This window comes from Oncorhynchus keta, chromosome 18 (assembly GCF_023373465.1).
Source record: "Oncorhynchus keta strain PuntledgeMale-10-30-2019 chromosome 18, Oket_V2, whole genome shotgun sequence".
In the NCBI taxonomy this organism is placed as follows: Eukaryota; Metazoa; Chordata; class Actinopteri; order Salmoniformes; family Salmonidae; genus Oncorhynchus; species Oncorhynchus keta.
The window spans coordinates 38,219,993-38,230,670 of NC_068438.1; the positions used below are offsets into that span (position 1 = coordinate 38,219,993).

General features: G+C 48.4%; 1 protein-coding gene across 7 annotated transcripts in view; it reads right to left on the reverse strand.

The window, feature by feature from the left end:
• The window catches only part of LOC118377951 (glutamate receptor 4-like), a 221,545-nt gene that overhangs the window by 207,696 nt on the left and 3,171 nt on the right, over positions 1–10,678 (reverse strand). For all 7 annotated transcript variants that reach the window (XR_008068357.1, XM_052468011.1, XM_052468010.1 and 4 more), the window contains exon 2: positions 5,909–6,067. Coding sequence is in view for 6 of the 7 variants with exons in the window: in XM_052468011.1 (XP_052323971.1) it covers positions 5,909–6,067 (159 nt within the window). In the remaining variant the exon portion in view is untranslated. The remainder of the gene's footprint in view (positions 1–5,908; positions 6,068–10,678) is intronic.

A 10,678-nucleotide genomic window follows, 5' to 3' on the forward strand; every position in this document is an offset into this window, starting at 1 on the left:
GCCATTGCCCAGCCCAGGACAACACACACACCACAGCCAAGCCAATGCCCAGCCCAGGACAACACACACACCACAGCCAAGCCATTGGCCAGCCCAGGACAACGCACACAACACAGCCAAGCCAATGCCCGGCCCAGTGACAACACACACACCACAGCCAAGCCAATGCCCAGCCCAGGATAACACACACACCACAGCCAAGCCAAAGCCCAGCCCAGGACAACACACACACACACAACAGCCAAGCCAATGCCCAGCCCAGGATAACACACACACCACAGCCAAGCCAAAGCCCAGCCCAGGACAACACACACACACACACACAACAGCCAAGCCAATGCCCATCCCAGGACAACGCACACACCACAGCCAAGCCAATGCCCAGCCCAGGACAACACACACACCACAGCCAAGCCAAAGCCCAGCCCAGGACAACACACACACACACAACAGCCAAGCCAATGCCCAGCCCAGGATAACACACACACCACAGCCAAGCCAAAGCCCAGCCCAGGACAAAACACACACACACACAACAGCCAAGCCAATGCCCATCCCAGGACAACGCACACACCACAGCCAAGCCAATGCCCAGCCCAGGACAACACACACACCACAGCCAAGCCAATGCCCAGCCCAGCACAACACACACACCACAGCCCAGGACCAGGACAACACACACACCACAGCCAAGCCAAGGCCCAGCCCAGGACAACACACACACCACAGCCAAGCCAATGCCCAGCCCAGGACAACACACATTCACACCACAGCCAAGCCAATAACCAGCCCAGGACAACACACACACCACAGCCAAGCCGATGCCCAGCCCAGGACAACACACACACCACAGCCAAGCCAATACCCAGGCCAGGACAACACGCACACCACAGCCAAGCCAATGCCCAGCCCAGGACAACACGCACACCACAGCCAAGCCAATGCCCAGCCCAGGACAACACACACACCACAGCCAATCCAAGGCCAAGCCCAGCCCAGGACAGCACACACACCACAGCCAAGCCAATGCCCAGCCCAGGACAACACACACACCACAGCCAAGCCGATGCCCAGCCCAGGACAGCACACACACCACAGCCAAGCCAAAGCCCAGGCCAGGACAACACACACCACAGCCAAGCCTATGCCCAGCCCAGGACACCACAAACACCACAGCCAAGCCAATGCCCAGCCCAGGACAACACACACACCACAGCCAAGCCAAGGCCAAGCCCAGCCCAGGACAGCACACACACCACAGCCAAGCCAATGCCCAGCCCAGGACAACACACACACCACAGCCAAGCCAATGCCCAGCCCAGGACAACACACACACCACAGCCAAGCCAAAGCCCAGCCCAGGACAACACACACCACAGCCAAGCCTATGCCCAGCCCCAGGATAACACACACACAACAGCCAAGACAAGGCCCAGCCCAGGACAACACACACACCACAGCCAAGCCAAGGCCCAGCCCAGGACAACACACACACCACAGTCAAGCCAATGCCCAGCCCAGGATAACACACACACCACAGCCAAGGCAATGCCCAGCCCAGGACAACACACACACCACAGCCAAGCCAAGGCCCAGCCCAGAACAACACACACACCACAGCCAAGCCAATGCCCAGCCCAGGACAACACACACACCACAGCCCAGCCCAGGACAACACACACACTACAGCCAAGCCAAAGCCCAGCCCAGGATAACACACACACCACAGCCCAGCCCAGGTTAACACACACACCACAGCCAAGCCAAGGCCCAGCCCAGGACAACACACACACCACAGCCAAGCCAAGGCCCAGCCCAGGACAACACACACACCACAGCCAAGCCAATGCCCAGCCCAGGACAACACACACTCACACCACAGCCAAGCCAATAACCAGCCCAGGACAACACACACACCACAGCCAAGCCGATGCCCAGCCCAGGACAACACACACACCACAGCCAAGCCAATGCCCAGCCCAGGACAACACACACACCACAGCCAAGCCAAGGCCAAGCCCAGCCCAGGACAGCACACACACCACAGCCAAGCCAATGCCCAGCCCAGGACAACACACACACCACAGCCAAGCCAATGCCCAGCCCAGGACAACACACACACCACAGCCAAGCCAATGCCCAGCCCAGGACAACACACACACCACAGCCAAGCCAATGCCCAGCCCAGGACAACACACACACCACAGCCAAGCCAAAGCCCAGCCCAGGACAACACACACCACAGCCAAGCCTATGCCCAGCCCCAGGATAACACACACACCACAGCCAAGACAAGGCCCAGCCCAGGACAACACACACACCACAGCCAAGCCAATGCCCAGCCCAGGACAACACACACACCACAGCCAAGCCAAGCCCAGCCCAGGACAACACACACACCACAGCCTGCCCAGCCCAGGACAACACACACCACAGCCAAGCCAATGCCCAGCCCAGGACAACCACACAGCCTATGCCCAGCCCAGGATAACACACACACCACAGTGAGGCCCAGCCCAGGACAACACACACACCACAGCCAAGCCAAGGCCAAGCCCAGCCCAGGACAGTCACCACAGCCAACCATGCCCAGCCCAGGACAACACACACACCACAGCCGATGCCCAGCCCAGGACAACACACACACCACAGCCAAGCCAATGCCCAGCCCATGACAACACACACCACAGCCAACCATGCCCAGCCCAGGACAACACAACACCACAGCCAAGCCAAAGCCCAGCCCAGGACAACACTGCACCACATCAATGCCCAGCCCTGACACACTGATCTGATGTGTAATATCTGTCACTATACCACCATTTTTACTTGATCAGGTTTAGTATTGCGCTCTCAAAATCGATGATTTCAAACTAGACTCTGATCTGATCTGACTCTGATCTGATCTGACTCTGATCTGATCTGACTCTGATCTGATCTGACTCTGATCTGATCTGATCTGACTCTGATCTGACTCTGATCTGATCTGATCTGACTCTGATCTGACTCTGATCTGATCTGACTCTGATCTGACTCTGATCTGACTCTGATCTGATCTGACTCTGATCTTTTGACTTCAGTTTCATTTCATCTGACATGTTTGACATCAATATTTCAGCCACGTTTCTTCTTTTTAACACATTCTTTAAACAGTTCTAACCAATCTAACAACAAAACAACATAAAGGTAATCATTTATTTGAATTTTAAATCTCTATTAATAAACTGGGTAAATTAAGATGTAGCCTAGGTCCATTCACAGTACAGGTGAATGCATATTCAATAAGAGTGTGTGAATGCATTGAGTTGTAGTTTTGGGCTGATTTCATGGGACTACAGCTGACAAATCTGTTTCCTTTCCATTTGCGACATTTGCATAGAAGAAGCAATCTGATCTTTTATAAGACCTGTTTAAGACGTAATGACGTCATTCACACACACCGGGAGAGAGACAGGAGAGACGTGACTGTCTCAATGCTAGATAGAATGTGGAGCACCAAGCCTTCTTATATTTGCCAAACAGCTTTAAACCATTTTTTTCTACTGATGTCTGGAGATCACAGTGTGGAAATGACTTAAAGCTCTCTCATGGTTCTGATCGTTCCGTTGGAGTCATCACTCTAAGGAATCAGTTCAGTGGAAGTATTTTGCACTCAGATTGTGACCCTTCTGGTCACTTTCCTTGTCCTGTTATCAACTACAACAACATCCTCATTATTACTACCAACATTTATGGATTCAAATCCAAACTTGAAAATTATGACTTACTTGAATCTTTGGAAATGCATGTTTTTGATTGGCTAACCAAGTTCCCTAATGCTTTACTTGTAGGGGATTTTAATATTGCTCTGAATAATTGTATTGATAGATGGCGTCTGAGACAGAGAACGTCTTTGAATACAAAGGCAGTTTATAGAAATTATTATTACAGATATTTGGAGAGTGAAGTTTACTTTTTTGGAGATTACATTTTGGGGATTTCCCTACTTTGAATAATATTTTTATGATAAATTGCGCTAAAAATCATTTTATCCCACATTACATCTTCTTCTGTTTTGGTTGATAAGATTGTTACCAAATGACTTGCTTTTCATAGACGAGTGTTCGTACCATGGTCATTAATAAATATAGGTATTTCATTTGGAACAAATAGGTTATTTTGCATAGGAATAATTATTAGTTGTTTAAAGAATGGGTTTGATAATCACATCCTACTGGTGAGTAAACATTTTAATGCATATGGGTTGTTACTCAAGGAATTTGGATCTCTTTACAATATCCCCGTTACAAACGGAACATTTCCTGTAAATCTGAAGGTTAAGGGCTTTGGGTCAATGAGATATTACATTATGTCTGCAAGCACCCTCTGTCCCCCACCCAGCATGTTGGACAAGATGTAGGGAGGAACAGGGGGGAGATAGAAGTAATTGTATACTTCTCCATCAGGTCTACCAATTACATAACTTGCACAGAACTTCCTTCCCCCAGGGTTAATCAAATAAGCAGAAAGGGAACACTTTAAAAAAGGAATGGAAGATTGATAATGGCATGCACTCTGTCAGAGAGCAAACAATAGATAAGAGAAAGAAGGAGAGAAACAAAATAACTAAGAAAAATGCTGTGGATAGGAGATGGTGAGAAAGAAATTCAGTTTGAGAGGGAAAGAAAGAGAAGGATAGACAGAGAGAGAGCTGAAGAGGGGGCAACCTGAGATAGAGGAGAATAAAAATTGAGATAGACAGAGAGAGCTGAAGAGGGGGCAGACAGACAGACAGACAGACAGACAGACAGACAGACAGACAGACAGACAGACCATAGTGAACTGTGGCGGCACGGTGGTCTAAGCAGCGTGCTCCATCTCTGAGCATCACCAGGTTGTGCCCAGTGCTGGACAATATTTAGGTTTTTGTTTTGTGAGCGCAGAGGAAGGCATATATCCACGTTCTCAGGACCTTTTCAAACGTCTAAAATTGAAGTCTATTTCTAGTGGTCAGGCTGGCCCAGTCACAGCCTTCTACAGTCAGAGGGAAGTCACCAACAGTTCTTCATATAGAAATAACAAAGCTGCCCTCAGCAGTAGCAGTAGCAGCTAGTGAGAGAGGGTAGTTGAGGATGACTTTGACAAATTTGGTCTCGATAAGTCAACAGCTGCATCCTTATTCAAAGCACAACAAACACACAACCACACTTAATTTCCTTCCCCCATTGCTTTTTTCGATAATCTATTCCAAGCCAGTAAATGCTATTGTCTTTCATTTCCCACTGTTACTCTTGCTTCAATTTGCCAAATTAACCACAGAGCTTTAGTCCTTGGGCCAAATTCAACATGATGGAAATTAGCCTGGCTTAACCGTAGAAAACATTTTTATTGGGCCTCAATATGACACACAACTCTGGGGATGATTTAAAGAAGGTTTAGATAGAGATTATCTCATAAGAAAGACAAGGAAGTCCATATGGAACAATAGAACCGAATAGTTCCATTCAGTTCCATTTACCAAGAGGAGATCCATGGAGACTCCATTATGTTCCCAGTGCAGATGTACTTCCTGAGGGATCTAGACGTTGATGACATCACATAGACCTCCCTCATCTCATTGTAGACAAAGATGAGTCATGTTCTCAAGCTAAGCAGACACAGCAACCCCTTGGCACCCCCTTGCCCATCCTTCTATAGTGAATGACAGCCTCATATAGACCTCTAACTCTTGATTGATAGCTGACACTCCATGAGTGTGGTACAAGGTTTTAGTGCACACACACACACACACACACACACACACACACACACACACACACACACACACACACACACACACACACACACACACACACACACACACACACACACACACACACACACACACACACACACACACACACACACACACTTATCTGGTTGTACTCACAGGCATTTGTGACGGCGAAGCTGTTAGCTGTCTCAATGTTGTCGACATGGGGTACAAGGTTGAATGGAGCCTCCGTGGCATTGGGGCTGGTGTTGTGCAGGAAGATAGCCAGTCGAAATGCTGTGTACTCCTGATCTGTGTTCCTGATAAATAGACCACCTATAGATGAGGAGAAAGACAGTTGGTTTTGAACTGTGCTTCATTGACACAGGGTTTCCCAAACTCGGTCCTGGGGCCCCCGCTGGGGGCACATTTTGGTTTTTGACATAGCACTACACAGCTGATTCAAATAGCCAACTCATCATCAAGCTTTCTAGTGCTTAGGGCAAGAACAAAGACGTGCACCCGTGGGGGATTCTGAAAAATAGGGGGATAGAGGGGGAGAGAGAGAGAGACATAGGGAGAGAGTAGGGCAGAGGAGAGAGAGGGGTAGCGAGAAAGTGTGAGATTAAGACAGAGAGAGAGAGACATATAGAGAGAGTAGGACAGAGGAGAGAGATGGGTAGCGAGAAAGTGTGAGATTAAGACAGAGAGAGAGACATATAGAGAGAGTAGGACAGAAGAGAGAGATGGGTAGCGAGAAAGTGTGAGATTAAGACAGAGAGAGAGACATATAGAGAGAGTAGGACAGAGGAGAGAGAGGGGTAGCGAGGAAGTGTGAGATTAAGACAGAGAGAGAGAGACATATAGAGAGAGTAGGACAGAGGAGAGAGAGGGGTAGCGAGCAAGTGTGAGATTAAGACAGAGAGAGAGACATATAGAGAGAGTAGGACAGAGGAGAGAGAGGGGTAGCGAGGAAATGTGAGATTAAGAAAGAGAGAGACATAGAAAGATGACAGAGAGACATCAAAAAGACCAGAGTATGACAGAGGGTAAGGAGAGGAAGGATAAGGTGACAGATGGAGAGAGGAAGAGTGGCATGAGGGTGAGATATAGAGGGAGAGGAAGGATAAGGTGACAGATGGAGAGAGGAAGAGTGGCGTGAGGGTGAGATATAGAGGGAGAGGAAGGATAAGGTGACAGATGGAGAGAGGAAGAGTGGTGTGAGGGTGAGATATAGAGGGAGAGGAAGGATAAGGTGACAGATGGAGAGAGGAAGTGTGGCGTGAGGGTGAGAGATAGAGGAGAAGAAGGGTAAGGTGAGAAATGAAGAGAGGAAGAGTAGCGTGAGGGTGAGATATAGAGGGAGAGGAAGGGTAAGGTGAGAAATGAAGAGAGGAAGTGTGGCGTGAGGGTGAGAGATAGAGGAGAAGAAGGGTAAGGTGACAGATGAAGAGTAGCGTGAGGGTGAGATATAGAGGGAGAGGAAGGGTAAGGTGACAAATGAAGAGTGGAAGTGTGGCGTGAGGGTGAGAGATAGAGGAGAAGAAGGGAAGGTGAGAAATGAAGAGAGGAAGTGTGGCGTGAGGGTGAGAGATAGAGGAGAAGAAGGGTAAGGTGAGAAATGAAGAGAGGAAGAGTGGCGTGAGGGTGAGATATAGAGGGAGAGGAAGGGTAAGGTGAGAAATGAAGAGAGGAAGTGTGGCGTGAGGGTGAGAGATAGAGGAGAAGAAGGGTAAGATGAGAAATGAAGAGAGGAAGAGTGGCGTGAGGGTGAGAGATAGAGGAGAAGAAGGGTAAGATGAGAAATGAAGAGAGGAAGAGTGGCGTGAGGGTGAGATATAGAGGGAGAGGAAGGGTAAGGTGAGAAATGAAGAGAGGAAGTGTGGCGTGAGGGTGAGAGATAGAAGAGAAGAAGGGTAAGGTGACAGATGAAGAGTGGCATGAGGGTGAGATATAGAGGGAGAGGAAGGGTAAGGTGACAAATGAAGAGTGGAAGTGTGGCGTGAGGGTGAGAGATAGAGGAGAAGAAGGGTAAGATGAGAAATGAAGAGAGGAAGAGTGGCGTGAGGGTGAGATATAGAGGGAGAGGAAGGGTAAGGTGAGAAATGAAGAGAGGAAGTGTGGCGTGAGGGTGAGAGATAGAGGAGAAGAAGGGTAAGGTGACAGATGAAGAGTAGCGTGAGGGTGAGATATAGAGGGAGAGGAAGGGTAAGGTGACAAATGAAGAGTGGAAGTGTGGCGTGAGGGTGAGAGATAGAGGAGAAGAAGGGTAAGGTGAGAAATGAAGAGAGGAAGAGTGGCGTGAGGGTGAGATATAGAGGGAGAGGAAGGGTAAGGTGAGAAATGAAGAGAGGAAGTGTGGCGTGAGGGTGAGAGATAGAAGAGAAGAAGGGTAAGGTGACAGATGAAGAGTGGCGTGAGGGTGAGATATAGAGGGAGAGGAAGGGTAAGGTGACAAATGAAGAGTGGCGTGGCGGTGAGATATAGAGGGAGAGGATGGGTAAGGTGACAAATGAAGAGAGGAAGTGTGGCGTGAGGGTGAGATATAAAGGGAGAGGAAGGGTAAGGTGACAAATGAAGAGTGGCGTGGCGGTGAGATATAGAGGGAGAGGATGGGTAAGGTGACAAATGAAGAGAGGAAGTGTGGCGTGAGGGTGAGAGATAGAGGAGAAGAAGGGTAAGGTGACAGATGAAGAGTGGCGTGAGGGTGAGATATAGAGGGAGAGGACGGGTAAGGTGACAAATGAAGAGAGGAAGTGTGGCGTGAGGGTGAGAGATAGAGGAGAAGAAGGGTAAGGTGACAGATGAAGAGTGGCGTGAGGGTGAGATATAGAGGGAGAGGAAGGGTAAAGTGACAGATGGAGAGAGCAAGAGTGGCGTGAGGGTGAGATATAGAGGGAGAGGAAGGGTAAGGTGAGAAATGAAGAGAGGAAGAGTGGCATGAGGGTGAGAGATAGAGGGAGAGGAAGGGTAAAGTGACAGATGGAGAGAGGAAGAGTGGCGGGAACGGTGAGCGTTAGAGGAAGAGGTAGGGTAAAGTGAAATGATAGATGGAGAGAGGAAGAGTGGCTGGGAAGGAAAGCGATAGAGAAAGGGTAAGATGATACATGAAGAGCCTCTCGAATGGCACAGTGGTCTAAGACACTGCATCACATTGCTAGAGGCGTCATTACAGATCCAGGTTCGATCACGGACTGTGTTGCAGCCAGCCGTACCCAGGAGACTCATGAGGCAGTACACAATTGGTCCAGCATTGTCAGGGCTAAGGGAGGTTTTTGCCGGCTGGGATGTCCTTGTCCCATCGTGTTCTAGCGACTCCCTGTGGCGGCCGGGCGAATGCATGCTGACTTCGGTCGCCAGGTGTACGTATTTCCTCCTACACATTGGTGCGGCTGGCTTCTGGGTAAAGTGAGCAGTGTGTCAAGAAGCAATGTGCCTTTTCAGGGTCGTATTTCAGAGGACGCATGCCTCTCAACCTTCTTCTCCCCAGAGTCCCTACGGGAGTTGCAGCGATAGCTGCTATTTGGATATCACGAAAAAGGGGTAAAACATTTTATAATAATATAAAAAGAGGGAGAGGAAGGGTAAAATGACAGATGAAGAGAGGGAAAGTAGCGAGGAGGGTGAGAGAGAGAGGGAGAGGAAGGGTTAAGTGACAGATGAAGAGACGTGTGGAGAGTGAGAGAGGGAGAGGGAGAGGAAGGCTAAGATGAGAGATGGAAATAGGGAATGGAAGGGTAACGTGACAGATGAAGAGAGGGAGAGTTTTGGGGAGTGTGAGAGAGAGGGGGAGAGGAAGGGTAAAGTGACATGAAGAGAGGGAACGTTTGGGGAGTGTGAGAGAGAGAGGGAGAGGAAGGGTAAAGTGACAGATGTCAGGGAGGGTGAGAGAGGGGAAATTATGACAGGGGAGGAGTGAGGAATGGAGAAGGCAACGCAAGGCAGCAGAGCAACCACCTCCAAATGTCATTCACAAACATCACGAACATCACCTCAAATGTCATGTGATTCACAAACATCCCAAACATCACCTCAAATGGCATGTGATTCACAAACATCACCTCAAATGTCATGTGATTCACAAACATCACCTCAAATGTCATGTGATTCACAAACATCCCAAACATCACCTCAAATGGCATGTGATTCACAAACATCACCTCAAATGTCATGTGATTCACAAACATCCCAAAAATCACCTCACATGACATGTCATTCACAAACATACAACAGTTGTGCAATAGAAGCATTAACTGCAGTAACTACAGTAACTCAAATCAAAGTTTATTTGTCACGTGCTCTGAATACAACAGGTGTAGTAGACCTTACAGTGAAATGCTTACTTACAGGTTCTAACCAAAAGTGCAAAAAAAGGTATTTGGTGAACAATAGGTGAGTAAAGAAATAAAACAACAGTAAAAAGACATATACAGTAGCGAGGCTACATACAGTAGAGAGGCTATATACAGTAGAGAGGCTATATACAGTAGCGAGGCTATATACAGTAGAGAGGCTACATACAGTAGAGAGGCTATATACAGTAGAGAGGCTATATACAGTAGCGAGGCTATATACAGTAGAGAGGCTATATACAGTAGAGAGGCTATATACAGTAGAGAGGCTATATACAGTAGAGAGGCTATATACAGCGAGGCTACATACAGTAGAGAGGCTATATACAGTAGAGAGGCTATATACAGTAGAGAGGCTATATACAGTAGCGAGGCTACATACAGTAGAGAGGCTATATACAGTAGAGAGGCTATATACAGTAGAGAGGCTATATACAGTAGAGAGGCTATATACAGTAGAGAGGCTACATACAGTAGAGAGGCTATATACAGTAGAGAGGCTACATACAGTAGAGGCTACATACAGTAGAGAGGCTACATACAGTAGAGAGGCTATATACAGTAGAGAGGCTACATACAGTAGAGAGGCTATATA